Source organism: Heliconius melpomene, chromosome 21, assembly GCF_056956725.1.
Source record: "Heliconius melpomene rosina isolate 202511_hmr_F chromosome 21, ASM5695672v1, whole genome shotgun sequence".
Taxonomy (NCBI): Eukaryota; Metazoa; Arthropoda; class Insecta; order Lepidoptera; family Nymphalidae; genus Heliconius; species Heliconius melpomene.
The window spans coordinates 6,903,189-6,926,182 of record NC_140409.1 but is presented as its reverse complement, the minus strand read 5'-3'; the positions used below and the strand labels follow the sequence as shown (position 1 = coordinate 6,926,182).

General features: G+C 31.9%; 1 protein-coding gene across 1 annotated transcript; it reads right to left on the bottom strand.

The window, feature by feature from the left end:
* Nucleotides 1-24: 24 nt before the first annotated feature.
* On the bottom strand, nucleotides 25-22,498 carry kon (chondroitin sulfate proteoglycan 4-like protein). Its single transcript, XM_085205705.1, has 25 exons — nucleotides 22,061-22,498; nucleotides 21,824-21,960; nucleotides 21,589-21,735; nucleotides 19,850-19,993; nucleotides 19,578-19,759; nucleotides 19,274-19,481; nucleotides 17,804-17,959; nucleotides 16,696-16,920; nucleotides 16,089-16,373; nucleotides 15,229-15,426; nucleotides 13,273-13,379; nucleotides 12,855-12,987; nucleotides 11,710-11,885; nucleotides 10,733-10,892; nucleotides 9,452-10,657; nucleotides 9,138-9,319; nucleotides 8,736-8,889; nucleotides 7,688-8,182; nucleotides 7,322-7,517; nucleotides 6,992-7,147; nucleotides 5,047-6,905; nucleotides 4,717-4,955; nucleotides 4,290-4,437; nucleotides 3,853-4,000; nucleotides 25-3,569 (listed from the first exon to the last, which is right to left on the bottom strand). Exons 1-24 carry the CDS (start codon nucleotides 22,113-22,115, stop codon nucleotides 3,893-3,895), a joined length of 7,056 nt encoding a protein of 2,351 aa, XP_085061831.1. The 5' UTR covers nucleotides 22,116-22,498; the 3' UTR covers nucleotides 25-3,569; nucleotides 3,853-3,892.
* Nucleotides 22,499-22,994: the final 496 nt, after the last annotated feature.

Sequence of the window (22,994 nt, the reverse complement as noted above, 5' to 3'; positions counted from 1 at the left end):
CTGGTTGTTTAAATGAAACCCATGTTTCTGTCAAGTTATTTATTAAAATCTCGTTTACTACCTAACCGGAGGATAAGGAAACGTATTCCCATCCCCTTACAAAACAAACGCCATCTCAATACCAACGTCGTAGCTTACAAATGTATGGCACTGGAAGTTTTGGCATTTCACAATACTGTTGAGGCACTAACTGAACAATATGCGAGCGGACCACCATATTACCAAGAACTCATTCCATTACTCTACTAATGCGATTATGGACAGTCTTAAGCATCCTGAGCACAAATAAACGTAAGGCGTTGTAGATACGAGTAGAGTCGACACTACGTGTAATAATAACTTGCTAATAACAAGGTAATGTCTAATATATGAGAAAGAACAAATATGTTTAGTAACATGGCGGACCGCTTGCGTTTAGGACAATCATAACATAAAATCTTATTTTTGGCATAATTAGGAACTTTTCACTTCAACACCAACAAGTCCTAAATTTAAATGATTTTTGTTTCCAGAATACTTGATCGCACGCAATCACTCTGAACATTCATTTATATTATAATTTATAAATATTTATTTGTCCAACTATAAAATGCGTACAAACTCTACAGAGAGGCATAAAATTTTAATTTAAAGACAAAAACCACTGCGTCGTAAGTTATATCTATACAAATATATCTGAATCTAGAACCTACAATCACTCATATATATTCACAAATTCTCTGAAAATTTTCCATAATACACTAAGAAAGGCCATCTAGTTCTCTTTATCGAGAATCTCATTGTTCAACAATACTGTATAGGCAAATCAAATTTTGTAATTATTATAAGTAATAAGTATTATTTACACGATTGCGTTCAAATTAAATGTACTTGACACGATGATTGACAATCTGCACTTATTGCAAAAAAGATAATTTAAAGCTTTAGTTTCGAAACTCAATAAGGACGAATTATGAATGATTAAAAATTTGGTGGAAAGTAGGGAACGGAGTGTCTTAACACTAGCTTCTCTCTGCCTACCCTGCTATAAGCCTTTTTTTTTTATATTTATGAATGAATAATTCTTGAAATTGCCATGACAAGCATAACATACTCGAGATAAAATTTTTTAAAAAGATATTGGTTTAGAGACAAATTAGAATATCATAAATATTATTACTAAAATTATATTTCCAATGTATATCATACATATTACATTGAAAATATAATCTTAGTTTGTAACAAGCGAAATAGTTGTTTTTTTTTTTTACTTAAAGTAATGCCTGGCTATCTAATACTAAGTCTTTTGTAAAAGTAAAATTAATAACTTGGTCAAATGAAAGCGAATATTACTTGGTTGGGTAAACAGGGAACCATAGCTTTACGTATACTTCACTGTTAGTTTTTTAAAGCTACTTAAATTAATTTATTGTTTCCATAATTATTAACCTATATAAAATTTATACGAATCGATTTCTGATAAGTAAAGGTAGATCAAAATCCATGTTTTTTTATAGTGAATTTTAAAAAAATACTCAATACTGGCGCTGGCGCTGGCGCAAAATTCACAATATTAAAAATAATTTTTGATCTACACATAAAATAACGTACTAGCGTCATTATATAAAAAAGCAATAAAATCATTAAAAAAAAATTGAAACGCTTGCTTATATTACCAAGAACTTACAAAGTAGAATAGAAATAAAATATATCTAACAATAATTAGACACTGCATAAATGTAACATTACATTAATTGAATATTAAAATACAATAATCGAAAACTTGTATTATAAGCGCAACGTGTCATGATGTATGCGGTGGCGTGTGACTGAAAAATATCAAGATTATTTGCTAATAATATTATTATTTCTTATTCAGTTCAATTTACTGTTATTTTTGATATAACTAAAAAGTGTTTTTTTTTATTGGGAACGGACGCCGAAGACCACATATTGAGTTATGCACAAGCGCGATTTCGATTCGTGTATGTCTTTCAAATCATCATAAGCTATTTTCCGTACAATACGTGGCTATACATCAGACGCGGGTTCGACTGACGTTTTTTCAGACATCATAAAACGTTGCGTGAGTCATACCGAAAATATGAACTGAATTGTTCATACATACTATCTCATTTAAGCCTAGTTATTTTTGGTGGGCTGCAATTTTATTTACATCTTTGGCACAATTGAGGGCGAATTACATATTATAATTATATTAGTTGGCATTTTTTTATTATCGTATTTGTAAACATTAGGTGAATTTGAATACGAAATGCACATACGAAACCGATAAAACTATGTATATTATGCAAAAATTGGTTTACAATAATGAAATTGAACTTTTAATGGACTATTTTATAAAATAATGAAGTATATATAGTTAGTGTTAAACATAAAGAAACTAGTTACAGAGATTCATTATTATTTTATAAAGAATATTCTTCATATAGTTAATGCGATTAAAGTAATAAAATGTTATTTTTATCAATTTTCTTCCAAGGAGCTCGATTTTAAGATTTTATATAGTTTAGCCAACAAAATAATAATATAATATTCTATTTCCTATAATATGAAATAATCATTGTTAAAATATCATGGCTTAATGACATGACCCAATATTAACAGGTTGCTTATTATTAATGAATAATACATTTATATATTTTAAGTACACTCCATGACTCATTTTTTTCTATCTTGTTTAAGAAATAACTTTTACCTTGTTAATGTTATTTCTTCCTTCAAATTCCGTACAAAAGTTCGCACAAGAAGATATTTTCACACTATAATAAAATTTCATAATGTAAACAATTTGTAAAAATTACGGATTACTTTTTATACACTGTTGAAATGTATTTGTAAGTTTAATATGAAAAATGTTTTGGAACGGACATTGTGCCCTCAAAATTATCGTTTTTATACTGTTTATTTATTTATTATTATATTATTTTAATATTTTACTACGAATATTATAAATCACAGCACACGACTGTTTGTATATATATCAACGATGCGAAGATATTACATATATGTATGTAGAATATGTAGGTTGTTTTTAGATTATTATCAATTATGTTTTATAGAAAAATATCGTAAAGGAGTATCTAGAATTGTATTAACAAATTTATGTTTATGTAGTAGATAAAATCATGAATATTTTTTATCCAATTGTAAAACGATTTTTTTAATAACTTTTACGCTATCGACCCAAACGCAGCGTCGCCCACTTATATTTATATTTTAGATAAATTATACAAAATCTTTACATAAATCGCAGTCTACGTTATTCTAATACATTACATTACTGTTAAAGTTTCATCTAAATCCGAACAGTAGTTTTTGCGTGAAAGTAGAACAAACATCCATCCTCACAAACTTTCACACATATAATTAATATTATAATAATATTTAGTTGTTTTTTTCCATTTTGGTTTGTTTTTTGTAATATCATAATTATAGTGTAACTTCACAGCTGGCATATTTGGTGACTTTATAGTTACTTAGCAGGAAGGGCGTAGGGACGAAGTCCATACCGCGCCTGTGGGGCCGACGGTTCAACGTCATGCAGTTATGATGACTGGCAAACGTTGCTGAAAACATCAACATTTTATGAATTAATATTTGCCGATGAAAAAAGTTAACACATTTTTTTTACCTTCACGCTCTACCCCGCAGCTAAAAAGACATGCTGTAAGATATTTTCTAATCATCTTAGTCCTCCTGGTGAGAAACAGGATAAACCAATATGTTATAACGATATTATACTATCAGTTGATCCAGACATTTAGGCTCAAGCAAATAAGATGGCGAGACATAAGTAATTTTGACCCACGGTTTCGGAAAATTTTCTATTGGTTGGGTTGATCGACTTACATTGCCTGGGCGTCCTCGGCAGCGTGCAGGTATCCGCGGGTCAGACCCAGTACTGGTTGCGCCTCAGCATGGGGTTCGTAGGCGCCACGCCAGGTGCTCGGATCGGGTACGCCGACTCGCTTGCCTCGTAACTGCTCCAGTCTTCAGCCTATTGAATAATATTATGTTATTTATTTGTTTCTCTCAATTAAGGCATATAAATATTACAGTCCTAGTAATACACTCGGTAAATATTAAATGTGAATTTTGTATTTTCATTGCAATTATTTATTAATCTTTTAAGACTAGATAATTAATTTATTAAATTTAAATTCGCACGATAAAGACAATGAAAATAATAGTTTTATGTGCTGTGCAGTTGCAGGTGCGCATTGTTTGTCAGCCATTCAGTGAGTTATATAAAAGTTTTATGCACTAAATATTTATATATATCTTACATCAGTATGATCCTCAGCACCATAAGGATATCTTGAGTTTAGGTCTGGAACACCATCAGCAAGCGGAGTCACCTTGCACGCCACACTGCCCGCTGACGGCAAGGGCGTGCTGGTACCGGTGTGGACTGACTGCTCTGATGACACGTACCTGGATCAAGTTTAATAAACTAAAATATTTAGGAATGGAAAAAAGAACGTCAATCCTTTACTAAAAAAATTGTGCTCTAATTATTGGTGTTATCGTGTCACAATCCTTTTTAATTTCATTGTTGGAAAGCAATGTATTGTTGGAATTTTATTCTAAAAATAATATTTGTCTTTTTTTACAAACAACATTTAAGATAAGACTTACTTAGACCTGTTAAAGGGTCTTTTAAATGATATCTACGTAGACACTCCAATTATTTTGAAGTCTAAAATATCAAACCTCTTAATAGGTGGTGTAGCTTGAGATGGAGACGGCATTAAGTGGTCAGGCGGCCGAGGTAGCGGTATTGGGGCTACTGCCCCCTGACTTTGCCCATGAATCTTGACCAAGGCGTTCTGGTCCCTCATCATGTATCGACGGCATTTGAGGAGACCAAATATAACTACGATTGCCAATACTACGCCGAGTAATGCCATCAATATCATCATGTAATAAGATGAGGATTCGCCATTTGCCACCTTTAAAAACATAATTAAAAATACATTTACTAAAATCACTATATATCTATGTTAGTGTGTTTTAATATATGCAGTTATCTAAATTACTTACCGGCACACCTTCGTGGCTTTCAGGATCATTAGGTCCAGGTAAATTCTTCTTTTGCCGACTTCCTATCATAATTTTCAAATCACCAGACGCCGGTTGAAATATAGTTGCTGCTAACAAGAATTTAAGATTATCTTCCAGTTCATTCAACTCACTCAATTTCTTTTTCGCTACAAAGTATATGACACCAGCTTTAACATCCTCGTGGGTAAAATATGCTACTTCCCTTTCCCTTGCACTAGTTTTTTCTCCTGAACTTCGAATAATCTTCTTTATAGTTCCATATTTGGGTTTCTTTATGATCGTATAAACTGGATCACTGGCAGTTAGCTTAGCCAGTTCAGTAGCATCTAAGTTACTGAGAGTTAATTTAGCCTTATCATCTTCTACCTTTAAATTACCCAACGACATTAACGGTTGCACAATCACATTAATTGTAAAAGGTAAAGTTGTATTACTATTATGCACATAAGCTACAAGATCAAAACTGTCGTTAGCAACTGTCATATCATTTTGCATGTAAATAACAACTTTATCCATTAGATCTTTATGAGAGAAGTACGTTACTGGGTTGCGACCCAAGTAAATCATTCCGTGGACAGGCTGCCTTGTGATATTGTACCAAACTTTGGATTTCTTTGCATTTGTCTCTATATGTATCTGGTCAATAGTGACTGAAGCTACGTTGGAACCTTGCTGCAAGTATATCGGGTGAAGCGACGTCGCATTCAATATTACTGGAATCACATCTATCGTGAACACTGTGTAGGTTGGTTTAAACTGACCATCCCACACTCTAAAATAGAAAGTAGCTGTTTGTAACAATCCAGAATGTTCGTAAACAATTTTTCCGTTGTTTATATCCTCTTGTGTAAATTTATTTATAGACTGCGCTTCGTCCATTGTTTGGTTTTTGTCAAACATTACCAACCGACCTTGTGTCGGCCCACTAATTATATCGTATAAAATACCAGATGGTCCCGTATCAGCGTCTTCAGTTGATAAATCATTCTTAGTTAATGTATAGTTTTCACCTTGAACAACTTGTATTTGAGGGGAATCCGTGAGCAATCGAAAAGGTTGATCGTTGACAGGAATAATATTTATGGGTATAGTAACATTGCACAAAAGTACATAATCTGGTAGCAAATATAAGGCCATATCTATTTTATCTTGCATTGTATCTGAATCATCGTGTTCGTACGTGACCACACCGCCTTCGAGCTGTGCCTGCGTTAGCGACGACAAGTATGGTTTTAGCTCACCATGAGTTGGATTCGACCACTGTGCTTCTATTTGTGGCTGTCTGACTCCAGCTTGAGACTCAAGGTACGTTATGACATTCGTGACGTTCACTCGTAAAGGCACCTTGTCACCTTCTTGAACTTTGATTTGTGGTATATACACGTACTTGGAGAGCCCGCCGGAGGATACCGATATGTCTACGTTAAACATTTGATCACCTATCGGCTTAGCCAGAGCTGCTTCTACCGTAAATATAAACGAGTCGTTAGTGTAAAGATCAGAGAATGGGTGCGTATGTTCATAGTAAACCAAAGTGTCGTTGACATCTTGCTGGGAGAATTGTTTTATAGATCTATGATGATTTTCACCGTTAAGCATTATTAATCTACCCAAGGTAGGTGCTCTGTCAACTTTGTATATTATATTCCTAGAAGGGTCAGAGCATTTGGACATTAGTAAATAGTTGTTTAGAGGCTCCCTCATCAGAGGGAAAACACGTAATGTTTGTTTTCTAATCAACTTTAATGACACCGATTTTGTTGTTATGAGGAACGTTATTTTAGATAGCTCGTGAAGTCCGTCTGTAACATTAAATATCATCTTGCCCTTTGAACCGTCTGAAAAAATATATTATCAATTAAATGATGCAATAGCATTTTTTCAGAGGAAATGTATATCAAAAAGACAGTAGGCAGCAACTTACTTTTGTGGACAAAAATTACTTGTCTGTTATCAATATCGTCTTGTGTGAAATGATCGACGGCATTCTCTAGATCTCCTTTTATAGCAATGTAGCCAGAAACAATATCAACCACTCTTATGGTTACATTCTTAAGTGGTGTATCAATATCGTTGACATCTGTAAAACGTTTGTCTTTTTTTAAAATAAAATAATATTATTTTAAATTTTAATAACTGTTATTTATGTGGAGTACAATATAATGTTATAATAAATGCGTAATCATATATTAAAAATATTTTATTGCACTAATATAGTTTCTTTTTAAATAAAACATGTATACATAATACATACACAATTCATTTCTAGTAAATGTGAATGTCCCTCCTTCCCAAACACAGAGACCAGTATTAGCAGCCACTATAGGAGGTTCATCGTTCACTGGCATTATGTTAATTCTCACAAAGAATGGTTCACTTTCTTTTCCTCCTTCAGTAATTGCCACTAGCTTTATTGAGTCTGAAGATTCTTCAGAGCCGTCGTTGACGTACTGAAAATAGTATATATCGGTCTTAAAACAAATATTTATTATTCTCTTGAAAGAAAAATGTTAACATGAAAAAGGATTCTCACTTATTATATAGAAAGAACAAATTCTTTGCAAAATAATAGAACTCTATATACATGCAACGTAAAAATAATAAAAGGGATGCCACTTACCAATATATTACCAGAATTAAGCTTCAGTATGGGCAGCAACGATAATTCTTGATCACCCATCATAATTTTGCCATATTTCGGTTTTTGTGTTACTTTGTACGATATCACTTTACCTCTATAATAGTCTGTCACAATTCTAAATAAATCCTGTTTCACACTCACAGATTCTCCTTCTATGACTGTTAAATTAGACGCTGTTACATAAAAATGTTCAGGTATTATTATCACGATCAATTCGACATCTCGGAGCCACACTATTCCGTTAGTGACGTCCATTTTTATTTTATCCCGAGTACGATTTACTCCAGATTGCACGTATACCAGCCGGTTTGAGTTTATAATTGATTGATCAAACATTTTTGTATGTATTGGTTCTTCATTGTAGTTTTCCATCTCAATTGTACCTGGAGTAGATGATATTTCCAACCAGCCATGGTAAGGCCCTTCTGTTACTTGAAAGACGATGTTAGATGGTTCAATTTGAATATGCATTACCTAAAAGAAAAAAATATAATGATTCACGAATGTATAGTACTACAATAAATATTACTATAGTTTAAAGACCATATGTTTTAATGCTACTCCCCGGGCGCTACTCCCAAAGAGACGCCGCAAAAATATTTAAATATATGTATTTCATCTTCATATAAATAATATGCATTTGATTTAATTATGTAAGGGCCATTCATTTGAGCCTAAGACCTTATTCATTTATTAATTTGGGAGTATATTTTTCATATGAAATTATACGGCTTCGTCTGGGGGGCGCTGAAAAAGCTGTATATCCCGGGCTCGAGTTAAGCTTGCTACTCCACTGATGCTAGTATATTTTTATTTAATATCGCCATCATTATTATTTGAATAGATAATAGGACAAGATATTCTTGGAAAGTTCTGATAACTACCCTTTTTGATAACTTAATATATTAGTCTTAATATCCGTCAATTTAAAGTGAAATCTACCGCCGCACACAAAAGTACTAACGGCGCGTCACTAAAACCCCTTAACTTTATTAAATTTTATATACAAATTAAGTTTAATACATACTTCTAATATGTCCTTAGTTATGTTGACGCTGGTTGACTCCTCTACTACAAGTGGTTTATTAGTAGTAATTTTAAGAGGTTCCCAGTAGCTTGATGGGAATATTTTAATAGGGTAAATACCTTCTCCCCATGCCTCTAAACACATCACTTTAAATCTAAAACCATGTATATTGTTTTAAATATTTTAAAAATATTGAATTGACACATATTTTTAATTATAGACAGAATTACTTTTGTGTCAAGTCAATTTACGTTGATATGAATAGAACGTATTGTAAGAATAAATAAAAATAAACATAATGTTTGATGCAAACTAAAATAATTTCCATAATGAATAGAATACCATAACAGTAGTTTAATTTTCAATACAAAGTTATTCGTTCTAAAAAAGACATTTAAATACCTAAACATATCTGTAGGTGTCTTCGGTTCACGATGTCTATAAGATACTCTTGCCGCGACAATATCAAGTTGTGTAAAACTAATCGCCCCTTGTCCTTCGCCAACTTCTATGGATCCATGTTTTGGTTCTTGTGTTATTTCGTAACGGATGTCTTCCTCTAGGCAGTTCATGTTTGTGTCCACCTTTATAACAAAATAAAAAATATCCAATAAGATTTTTTTTAAAAATATATAAACATTAAGTTTATAAAGAAGTTTTCCTTATACATGTAAATTTAACAGGCAACAATAAACTAACGCAAAATAAATACTTACTTGCATATCTCTAGTGGTAATAACAACAGCCTTGCCATTTTCTACTATAGAACCATTTGTAGGGTACATCCTTATAAAAGGTGGAGACGCTTGAATTTCCAAGTTACCATTGACATCAAACAACCCATCTGAAATCCAAAATGACATTTTTCCGTACTCTTTTCCTTGGTGTTTAAACAGTACAAGATTTTTGTTTATATCATCTTGCGTGAACTGAGCTATTTGTTCCGATGGATTATCCGCACGGAAAATACCTCCATTGGGCGGGTCTTTTGTAAATCTTTGAACAGTATATATAATATCTGAGGGTTTTGTATCCAAGTCAGCATCAGTGTAGCTCAAATCTCTAGAAGTTATAAGTCTGGCTCCCCCGTGCACTATGTGGAATACCTTCTCATTGGCACGTACTGGACTGTTATCATTTTTAAGTATTATATCAATATGGAACACACCAACATATTGAAAATCTTCGGGTTCTGGACTGAGAGCCATGAAATGAAAAGAGTCGTGCCTACTCTCTGAGTCATCGTGCGAATAGTATACTCTATCAGAATTTAGCTCTTGCAGTGTAAAATAAGTAGTGTTATCTCTTAAAATCTTTAAATTATCAGTTATAACTTCTATCTTTCCATGTTTCGGTAAATGTGTTATGTTAAACACTAAATTAGTAACAACATCAGTTCTGAAATTAAGATGGGTTGCCGGTATTGCCATTCGAGAACCTTCTATAACTTGAAGTCGTTCTAGAGTAGTGTGCACTCTTCCAGACAAGTGATCAGAGGTGGAAGTGCCGGGAACATGTCGGATGGTCATAACTCCAGTAATATTTTCACATTCCGTAGCTCCCACTACAAATGTAAATTCATCTTGAATGTGAGAATAGGCTCGTCGGTGCAGCCTGTACCAAAGAAGGTCTGCATCAATGTCTTGCTGTGTAAAGGAACTGTGTACTTGCAAGTGATGTTTTCCGGATGATAAGTGAAGAATGCCATACTTCGGTGGCTTCAAAAGAGTATAAATAATTCTATCACCAGGTAAAGTGATTGGTTTCGTTTTGAATTTAAGATGTAGGGACGATATGAACGCCTCCCTCGTGTTATTTAATACTAACTCCTCGTTCGTAGATTGGTACAATTCGAGTTTTATAAACGTGAGTCGAAAATCGTATAACGTGTTCGTTCGCACACTACCCACGGAGGCTTTGAACTGATGACAAAAAATATATTAGATAAGGCTCTAATAGTACATAGTTTTATAAGTACTTTCTTACTGGTTTCTTACCTTAAACTCATCATGGGTGGGGTTACCAAGGATGTGCATGTATCTTACACGTCCAAAGTTAATCATCTCGCTGGTAAATGAATCTACTGTCTGCCATGTACTATCTAACACTCTAAGACGCTCCACCACACCAAATTGTGGTGGTTTCACTATGTCATATCTGTAAAAATATAGATTTACTAGTTTATAATATAGATTTTTTTTCAGCTTCTGGCTGTATCCCGCACACAGCAAGGCATTGCTTCGGGTGGCAGAACTCAACGCCTGTGTTTTGTCTTGGTATCAGAGCGAGGAAATAAAAATGTTAGTAACTAATAATTCTTTCCCTCGAATGTGGATCGCATCCTCAACCGTCGCGTTAGTTACACCCTTGTGCCCCTGCACCGCGACGGCCTCATAGAGATATTTATAAATATACAGGGTGGAAGAGGCAGCGCTTCTTTTACTGAAACTGCATGTAGGGTAAAATATTTCAAACCCAGAATTAAAAAAAATAATCAAGGTACCTCAACGGTTTGGACGTAGGATTTTTTTTTCATTTCACGATTTTTATCCATACCTGTATTTCGTGTCACGCACACATACGTATGCGACGTTGCCGCTTTGACAGTTAAGTGTGTGCGTGCCTATGTGATACTTTACAAATGGCGTTTTATTTTAAAACGATAATTTTATTATTTATTTTGTTTGAAAAAAAAAACTTTTTCATTTTTGAGATTTTTTTTTTCCGAGTTATATTAGGCTTTTATAGAGTAACTACTCTTGTAATGTTTGTAAAAAAAAACTGTGGTTTCATTTAAAGTGGCGCTGACAATTCCACCCTGTATATTATATTAATATTTTTTTTTCAACAGCATAACATATTTATTTAATCAATACAAAATAAGTTTGTATTATTGAACAATGTACCACCATAATTAAAGTTAATCTTCTAGCTTCTAAACAATTTCATCAATACTATTATTATGCTGACTTACTTGACATGTACATTAGTTTCATCGGCGTTCGTAGTAAAGGTCAGGTTATCACAAGTGATGATAGCGTACGAGTTGTGAACCAGGAACAGACCGGTGTTGTTCACCAGACGGACCTGCAGCGGCACTATTGATATACGAAGAACGCCAGGTCCACTCGTTTCTATGCCGTCTGAAACCTAAATACGAAGAAATATGTATACACTATATTTTTCCTTTAGCTTTGTATTCCGTACTCCTACATACGGCTAGGCAGAGGGAATCTAGTGTTGAGACATTCCGTTAACCATTTTTCACCAAATTTTCAAGATATTGCGTGTTGAATAGGGAAATTTCATGCTTTGTCTTTTCACGAGAGAGAGAAAATGAAATATTTTTTATCCTTTAAGTGAAAATCGAATTCACAACAGCTAGATGTCAATGCCATACTGCAATAACGTCACAGATGTTATACATTTCACGTTTTTAAATCTAAGAAATATCTATTGAACGTCTATTTTTGTTAATGATTTGTAATAAGATAACCTTTTCTATTATAATAGATATAATTATAATAGATATATTATTTTTAATAAAAAAAAGATATAAGATATTGAACGGTAAAACAAAGTATAAATTTAAAATCATTATTTATTTAAATTTTCGCTACAAAATCGCTCTTAATCATTTTATTTGATACTCCTGACACATTTAACGAACGTGAACTTGCCTTAATTAATATTTTGTGAACAATATTATAAGCTGAACCTTATTTAATATGATTGGTTCTATAGACGTGAGGACGGTGAAATATCGGTATTTTTTGTAAAAATTTACAAAAATTTAACGTAGCGGGACTCGAACCCGCGCCTCAAGCAAACCGACCAGGCGCTCTAACCACTAAGCTAGCTACGCGTTTTCATCAAGCTATGTCTAAATTCTTATAAATTTGTTACAACTTATTTATGTTGTTAGCATCTCTGTAGGGAGATTTTTAGAAATTGCCGCTACCCAAAGATAATTGCTAAGAATTGTCGTCTGGCAAAAGAGATTGCTATTTATTAAATATTTTTAAAATATTTAAGTTGTAACACACACACAGCCTTTTGGCTGTCAATCTAAAAAGAACAAAACGTATATAGTATAGTATAAACGTAAATAGTGTTTACTTGTAGCGTAAGGCGAAGCGAAGTCTTATTAAGTTGTTTATCGCCAGTGCCGTGCACGTACGATATCACGCCGGAGTCGATGTCTTGCTGCGTGAACGAGTCCACTGGCTGACCAGACATTTCGATATGGCCACTAATAAAATTATGTTATTATAGAAACAATAAAATATTTGTTTATAAATGTAGTTTAATAAATATAAATTAATAATAAATAATTTTCCATTGTGGCATCACTAATAATTATAAACATAGCATAACATTGCAAAAAATTATAATAGAACCGAGCATTTTCATTAGGGTATAGAAATAGGTATACATCATAATATGATAGGAAATAAAATATAAAATTCGCATTTACGCTATATTTATGAAAGGTATTATAAGATGACATGAAATAATAACACAAGATATAAAATACCTGTTAGCTTCATTCTTCCCATGCAAAACAGTATAAAGTAGGTCCTCCGGAGGAGTGTCAGGATCCTCAGCCTTTAATACTTCAGATGTAATAGCTTTCCTCGTCCCCTTTAATGAAAAATTATATTTCTCAAAGTTGTTATATTGATATGTTATGTGTTTTTTGACATTTTGAGAGTTAATATATTGTAGTCACTCTCTTATCTCATATATTATTAATAATAGCAAGTAAATTGTGACTTTTTTTTCTGTTTTGGTTGATATTTGAGCAAATTATCTATTAACGACCCTGCTCGGGGCCGCTAGTATTAAATATACAGGATCACAAGAAAAATAAGAGCCTGCCTATTTTTATTACAATTGATGAATGTAAATCCAGATGCTGATGTAAAGTCCAGTTTAACATTTGCAAAAATTCGAAAAATGAAAGGTACTTATTTCATAAACAAAATTAAACACAAAAGATAAAAGGGAGAAGTGAAAAGAAAAGAAGAAAGTATTGAGCAAAAAAAATTTTAGTTAAGTACATAAAAATTCAATGTGTCTTCTTAGTTGCTGTGTTAATAAGGAGTAGCATCACACCCACATCGACCCAGCCCCGTTCTAGTACTAATTTTAGTCTAGTACTTGATCGACACTGGAATAATGTGAATAGACATCATGTAGCGTTGTTGCTTCACTACTCTTCCCTTCTTATTATATTTTAAGAATATTTAATCATTATTTATATTTACATTTACTTTTTTATAAACTGAACTTTTGTTTCAAAAAGTTATATGATATCTAATTCCTCTTTTCTTGCAGCAAGATGCTCAATTGTATATGAAATATCCTATCCATAATATAAATTTAGCAATTTAATATTTAATCATAAATTGTATATTAATTTTAATAGTATTTAAGAAAGTTTATTTATATTCTTTGTAATATTGACATATTAGATGAATAGTAAAATGAAGTACAAATTCTAATGATTAACTTCATGCATGCATGCAACAGTTCACGCAATTGACGTTAAGACTCATAGTTATGTGGTTAGTGTTATGAATTAACAAATTTGGGTTTTGTGAATTAAGTTTAGTATTAAATAAACTTTGTTTTCTTTACTTTTCATATTTTAACAATTATTTTCACTGTTCTTATTGTTTTTCTATAATATATACATACTAATATTGTACCATTATAGAACAAACAAAAAATTTGATATGTTTTGTAATAATTACAATAATTCTAATTTTTTTCCCCTTACTAAATTGCATTCATGTTCATATATAATTTATTATTATAAATAATACTATGCTACGTTATACTCACTTAATTTAATGTCTACTTCGGATTATTTGTGGATCGTGCCAAATAAAGCATGCAACTACTCAAAAGCAACTCAAAAAAATTAATTGAAGCGCACGTAATATTCTGAAATCAAATTAAAATATAAAAGGTTAAAATTAAACAACTAAAACATTAAATTGGTATTATCATGCTTTCAAACAAGAGACAATGATTTAATTTTTATTATGGAAGAGTAAGTCAATTAGATTTTTAATATAAGACATTATATAGTATAAAAGAACATTATAGGTTGTGTTTGTGCAAGAGTTATGAAAAGATAATTAATTAGAAATAAGTTATAGGTTGTTACAGAAAGGTATTGTGTAATAACAAATTAAAAATTTATTATTTATTTATTTAGTTCAAGTATATTTATTTATTTATTTATTTATTTATTTAGTTCAAGAACAATAAAAACATGAAAACTAAAAATTCTCTACATAGGAATTACTGCAAATTTGTTTTAATTATAGAATAATTTGTGTCATTTTCCATAAAAGTAATTGATTTTTTGCACCAGACATTTTTATACACGAATTTAATACTAATTTAATTTAGTTTAACTATAATCATGAACGTAATAAAAATAATATTAAAAAAAATGTTAGGTCAGTGATATACAAACCTGGGTAAGTCTTAATACTTTGCCAGGAAGTAGATTAAGCACAGGTGGGTCGTTAACCGGTGTCACATTGACATGGAGAACGAAGGCGTTACGACCCTGTAGATAACTTGGCAAAGTAAATTTAGTTTCAGGTATTAATTCCATTTCAAGAACGATTGCGTCTTGGTGGTTTTCGGATCCATCATGTACGTAGCGGACCTGCACAATTTAAATATAGTTTTAATGTCTTCTTGCAAGCTACTAATGTTATAAAGCATTTGTTGTTGTTATTACAAAGTTTTGTTTTTGTTTTTTTATCAAAATTATTTTTGTATTAGATACTGGATAGTCCATTTATAGCATAATCACATCATGTTAAACATTTAAATGTAACCAACTGTAACTGACTCTAACGCTCAACATTCAGTGTATTTATAATATGTATATATCAAGTGTCTCTGTGTATACACAAGTGTCTTCAATTGAAAAAATATTGTAGAGTGACTTGATAATGAGACTAAACTAAAGTTACGTTTGTTCCCTTCATTTGAATTTCTTTAACTCTCATATAACTACCATATTAGTTAGCTACTTGAATCAATTGATAAACGCACATTTTTTTTATTAGATGTTGCTATTCGAAACCTGTGAAATGAAATATTCGACAACAAAGAAACAAGGGGATTTTATGCAGTGATGACGTTCCGCGAAATAAATATAAGCTATATTCTTGTTTTTAGGATTAGTATAAGATCCCATTCTGGCAAAGAGTTATATATTTAAGATTACATTTTATTGTATGTATAAGATTTATAAATAAAAGATGGGAATTTTGACCTATAAAGCACATTTGTAAAAGCAATATTAAAAGTTTTATAAACCTTATCTCTTGACAAATCCATGAGTGTAAAGAACTGTTTCGATTTCTCTCCCTCGACAAAGTTATATTGAGGTAAATTTCTTTGTAAAGTCAAATCTACAGCTATGCGACCATGCTGAGGTGACTGGGCCACATGCAGTAGAACTCCGGAGGGTCTCACACCATATTTATGGTGGTCTAAGATCACATCAATATTCTGGGTAGTAATAACAGCAACTCCACCTTCTTGAACTGTTAATGGGTATAATGCTACTAGTTCTAGTTCACTGCTTAATTTTGAGAAGACCTAAAAATATAAGTTGCATTATTAATTTATTTTTAACTTTATGCTGTATATGGATATAGCAAGATAGGTAGAAGGAATCTAGTGTTCTCTGTGAATTCACTCTATTCCTCACCTTCCATCTATTGAGAAATTGCATATTTAGAGATGAAACTCAATGTCCCGCTTAATAATCTTACCGGAGTGAAAACATGACAATAATTAATATTCCCAAAGGGGAATCGTACCTACGACCGCTGCGTTTATATTTAACGCGCTTACTCTTGGTAAGTAAACATAATGTAACTAATGCTTTCAAGGGCACAATGAAACCTTCCAACCATACCTTATATTTCTCTGCATAATCTGGGTTTATACACAGATCATTATCACATTTACACGTAAAATGATCAACGCCATGCTGTTCACAGGTCGCCCGCGGCACGCATGGTGGACTGGGCCCTGCATGGCACGGGTACCACCACACGCATCTAGGGCTAATACCGTAGGACACCACTGCGTTAGGGAGCCCATAAAGTTTGTCGTCTACTTCAATAGGTTTGATACAGCCCTGCAATCAATCCAACATAGTATATAAAAAGATAAATCGCTCTGTATCCCGCACACTGCAGGGTAGGCAGAGAGAACCTAGTGTTTTCCATTTTCCGGCGATTTACGTAGGCGGAGGCGGAGAAACTCAATGCCGTGTTTTGCCCCGACACCATAGCAAAAAAATGTTAAGGAATATTTCTTTGAGTAGGGATCGAACCCACAAAAAGTCGTGTTTACATTCACACATTTGTGCCACTACCCCACAACTGGCCTCTGCCATAACATAGTATACGTTGAATAATAATATTATACTTACGTCCATGCGATATACAGTATATAACAGGTACTCCGTTCCTGACTTTTTGTCAAAATCTAAGACATTATGGCGAAACTCACTCAGAGCAAGGAAATGAAAATATTTAATTAATTTCCTGAGGAAATCGAACCCACAATCTTTGCAGTTATAATGATGAGCTGACATATAAATATACCATGAATTATAGTGCTAATCACATGGATATAATTATACAATATATAATTATGCAACATAATGAGGCCGTTGTGGCGCAGCGGCACAAGGGTGTGACTGTAACGCGACGGTTGTGGGTTCGATCCCCACTCGAGGAAGTGAAATATTTATTTACGTTTATATTTCCATTTCTTCGCTCTGGTGTCGAGGCTAAAGGAGGCGTTGAGTTCTGCCACTCAACACGTAATGCCTCCAGAATTCGGCACAAAGTGGGGAACGGAGTATCTTAACACTAGGTTTCCTCTGCCTACCCTGCTGTGTGTGAGATACAGCACACGGCTGATGTATTTTTATTTTATTTAATAATAAAAAAAATTAAAATGTTGGCAAATAAACTAAAAACACTAATAATACTAATGAAGGATTATTTTACCATTATACTAGAATCAGCCGCTTTTATTCCTTTAGAAAAAGCTCGCTGCCTTTTCTCAATTTCAATACCTCCTAGATAAAATGAGTCTGATAAATCTAAATATCTGGTACCACCACTTTCTATTTGTGTACTCATTGCTATGTTGTCTATTGAAAGCTGTAATGCAACAAATGAAAGTATATTTAATAAAATGTGTGCAAATTTAAATTAAACGTTTTAGAAACACAATGCAAAAAACACAAAGTATTATTGAAGTTGTGGTATTTATAATAAATGCCATCAAAACAAATATACATAATATAATATATATATTCATTGATGATAATTTCAAGGTATTTTGAGATAGATTTTCAGTTTGAATTATCAATGGTATAATCTAATACCTAAGTTCTATACAAAATAATATTACTAATAATTGAAATTTGCATAAAATTAAAATAAAATATTTCAATTTATTTATAACATTTGTTCCTACAAAGAATACAAACATGGAGCATATTTGATTTATTGAAAACTTATATTCAATATTATACATTCATCTCTGCAGAATGATATATGAACGAAAATTCGCCTTTTTCCATTTGTACCATGACATTGATAATCGTCTTAAGATTCAGTTTCAAAAATCATACAAAACTTGGTTGCAACATAAAAAAAAATTGATAATTTTTAGTTACACATTCTCCACATGTAGATTTGTAAGCAAAGAGAGCTTTATAGTAAAATATCCATCTAATTTAAGGCCATTTTAGATATATATTTATCTGTTCAGATAAGGAAATTGAAATATTTTTTCTTTATTGGAGATTGAACCCACAAGCATCGCTTCTACCGCTTGCAAAGGCAATGGTGATGGCTATGATAAATAATACTGAATTGCACACACAAATGCTTATATTTGTTTTTTCTGATTTTTTCGAAAATATAAAGCTCCCAAAAATTTACATTGAAGTTATGTATATGGTTATATTATACACAATATAACATGTTATATATACCAGACAGTTAAAAGTTACAATTTTTGGCTCGACCTCGAATCGAATTCGATTACATGCTTGGATAGGAATAAGGCCAATAATTATGTGATTGCTTTAATAGCTTAGTAACGTTGTGTGCATTTGGGCGCACAAATTTAGTAACGATAACCAAACCAAAAAAGAGAGAGAGAAAATCGATATCTAAAAATAAGGATATTAATAGTAATAATTATTTTTTTTATCATAGAACAAAAAAAAATCGCCAATATACAAACCAACAATATCAGTCGACGTGAACATACCATAAAATATTTTATAAATTCGCAACGCATAATTGATGAATTGTGTAATTAAAATTTTCGCATACAAGCAAATAATAACCTCTACAGATTTTATTTTATATAATTCGAGAGCTTTATATATTACATTCGCAAATGAAATCGAGCATTATTAACAATATAGAACATTTATTTTTTCATTTTTATAAGCTTACCTCGATTAAAGATGGATTGAAAAGTAAATGCATTTTGTGCCACTGTCCGTCGTTCACCCTTTCGCTGTGTACAATCTGCCCCCTTGCCATCTTGACCCTTACAATTCCCTCCAAAATCTCCACAGCCAAGAAATCAGATCCACGGCCACCACCGGGATTATAAAGTATAACGGCATTTGGAGTAATTGTCTTAAATTCTATTTGCCATCTGTAATATAATGTAATATTTTTTTATATTATTTACAATGATTCTTTTAAAAAAATATGGAAATTTATATAAATATGAAAGGAAATATAACTTTACCTTCCTCCCGCTCTTGAATTGATTCTAGGTAAGACTAAGTAAGCACCTTCATCAATAAAACTTATATCGGAATTAATATCGGCATCGAATTCGGGCGCGCAATTCCATGTAACCCCTTCAACATGAACTGAGCCAGTGCGACTACGTGCCTTTTCTATTATTTTTACGCCATTATAGTATACCTAAAAGTAATTTATAAGGTTTTTATATTTATATGAAGCAGATATTTTTTTATTTTATAATAGTAAATGTTAAACAAATCTGCAACTTACGTCTTCCATACAACCACGGAAATTTTCCATGTGACCAAGAAAAAGTTCCGAAAAATCCCCTTGACCCCCAAGAAATATACCGAAATGTATGTTCAGTTCAAAGAAACGCCCCGGCAGCCTTTTCTTTACGACATTGTCGTCAACCTAAAAATAAACATCCAAAGTCAATGACATAATGGGAGTTGAGAAAAGAATGACTCACAATACACTTCAATTACAGTAGCTATATAATATACAACACAACTGTTTTAGATGAGTAGGAATTAGGGCAACAAACATAAGATAATCTCATTCTCCAGGTATATTATTAATAATAATATTAGGTTTCTTCTTCATATTCTTCATATTGATTTAAATTTGTTAATGTATGTTTTAAATTTCAATTGATTTGTAAAGAAAGTACAATTTATTTTATAAAAGTAGATACAATAAAGTTGTAGTTGTTAGAAAAGTTATAATTTGATGTCTTTTATAATTTAAGCTTCTATAAAATAAATGAACACTATCTTTGAAATGTTACACCTTGAAAGTGTGACATCAGGGTAAAGTAAACAAATCCAAATATTGTAACCGAACACCGCGGCATAGCCTTTGAGCACGCTCCCGGCGCTACTATTATAAGGCAGTGCATACTCGGATCGCAAATCGGTAGCATTCATTAGCGTATTATCATATAGCAAGCAATAAAGCAACTTTTATTTAAAATATTATTTTTTATTATCGAGCCGCTAATCTCCAGCTAAATAGTGTAGGCCACGTCCCCTACACAAGTAATATTTATTTTTTAGGTTTATGCATGTATCTATTCACGCAGTGTGAGCAGAGGAAACCTGGGAACCTGATGTTAAGTTAACATTTTGTTCCCATTGAGTGGCAGAACTCAATTTTGCTTGGCACAGTTAACAGAGTGAAGAAATGAAAAATTAAATAAATCTCCCCCAAGTGGTAATCAAAATCAAAACGATTGCATTTACAGTCACACCAATGCTCCTGTGCCTGATATAGTCAATAAATAAATTAATTATCATAATATGGACCGTTTATTTTGAAAGTGGTGTAAGTCCATTTTTGAGAAAAATGAGATATCACGTAATTCATGCTTAATTTAATGTAATGTTTTTATATATAAAACTAGTCCGTGTTTAATTTCTCAAAAAAAACCCACTTTTTGAATAACTGAAAATCGGTCGATATATGAAATTGCATAATCATCGACATAGTAACCTTTAATTTTCCCGAAACAAAAGAAAATGGACTTACACCATCTCAAAATAAACGGTCCATATATTAAAAATGTATAGGCAAGTTGAGAATATAATATTTTGCATTTCATTAGTATACAATACATAGTGTTTGGTGCTCCGTTCTCTCTCACTACCATGCTAGGGATAAAGTGTAAAGCTATGTATAAATGTATTAGTATATAATTAATTTGTCATTAATTAACAATTAATTAATTTGTACATATATGTTTTAATGGGATTTATAGCACTTAAATATTTAATATATCAAGACAGAAAGGTATCTTTTTATTAATTGTTATTAATGATATATAGTTATTTTACAAACAATAACAAATAGTTTATTCAAAGCATAATCCTGTAATTGTTAATAATAAAAGAAATTAGTGTAGATGAATAATCAATGGATGGATTACTTTGACAAAAATACCAAACAGAAATCTTATCTATCAGAATCTTTTTTTACAAAAAAATATAATAAGATGATATAATAAATACCTTCATAGTGAGATTGGCTTCTCGTCTAATAATGCTGACATGGTGCCACTGGGTGTCATTTAGGAAATCCCCTTTGACTGATGATAATTCGCTTTCGCCAGCACCAAGGTTTATGTGCAATTTGAGTCTACCACCTTCTAAACGAATCTAAGGCATGAAGTTTTATTACATTAATTTTTAATACCTAATGTATTGTAACAATTTAAACATAGTATGATTTGCTAAATTCACTCACCATGCAATAGTCAGTTTTTCCTGCAGCTAGTAATAAAAGGGCATCAGATAAATGTGTTCGAAACCTAAAGCTTATGTCAGTTACTCCTTTGGCTTCCTGAAGTGGGTATGAAATGTAACTTGCACCATAGAAGGAGGCTAAAAATGGACGAAAACATTAAATATTGTTTCTTTTAATATTAAATAGAAGATCATACAAATAGAAAAATAATGAGTTCCTGCAATTTTTTATATTTACCTTTATCATATGCTAGTCCAAATGAAACAAGGCACAATATAAACAAAAGTTCCATGATTGAAATATTTCACTATTCTCATAAAATATGCTATTTACATAAAATATTATTATAATCAAAGAGAACGTAAAGTAGATTTAAATTTAATTTTGCCGATTCTACTACAAAATGTAACTTCGAACATATTCAACACCAACAACGAATGCAGGTGTGGCGTCAACTATAAGAAAAAACAACTAAATTTATAATCAAAGTACATCTTTGTTGAATAATATTTTATCATATTTCATTATGAGTACATATTCTTGAAATTTTTAATAACTTAAAGTTCTGATATAACTAATAAATAGCACAGTTGAAACTAGAAGATTCACCGTCCAATCCTTGTTTCTTACGTCAATAATACTAACATGGCCGCAAGTTGCAACCAAAACCAAGTTGACGGGCACAGACTATGCATGTTCGATTTGATGCGAAACATATGTGGATCGTTACAAAGGAATACGATCCAGGCTACGGTTTTTTAGTGGATCGAGTGGACATTTATGACGAGAATTGGATCAGAGGGAAGAGTATTAATGAGGGAGAAAAGTCGTTTGAGAAACACAAACAAATTAAAAAAGTGCTCCTAATTAAAAAACTCAGTCTTATAGAATTTGCAGACTTTGCAGATTTCGTAGGATTTCTAAAGAATGATTTTAAAATATGAGTTTTTGCTTGTAGCATTTTAAGTAGCTTTTTTTAATCATAAGACTAACAATGATAAATGAAGTTTGTCATTGTAGACTTTATTACATAGGAATTAGGTAATCTGTATTTAAAAAATTGCGGGTTTTTTTTTCATATTCTTTTATTATTACACTAGGATGATGACATAATAAATTTAATTATAATATTTTTATTTGGATATATTTTAAAGTTTTTAAATAAGCAAAA

Bases quoted from the DNA above. Each gene is read 5' to 3' on its own strand.
- kon (XM_085205705.1), bottom strand. From the start codon at position 22,115: ATGGAACTTTTGTTTATATTGTGCCTTGTTTCATTTGGACTAGCATAT. The intron at 19,994-21,588 runs GTATTTATTATA...GTTTATTTTTAG, and splicing joins AAGCCAATCTCACTATGAAG to GTTGACGACAATGTCGTAAA. The intron at 12,988-13,272 runs GTATTTTATATC...TAATTTTATTAG, and splicing joins GGGAAGAATGAAGCTAACAG to TGGCCATATCGAAATGTCTG.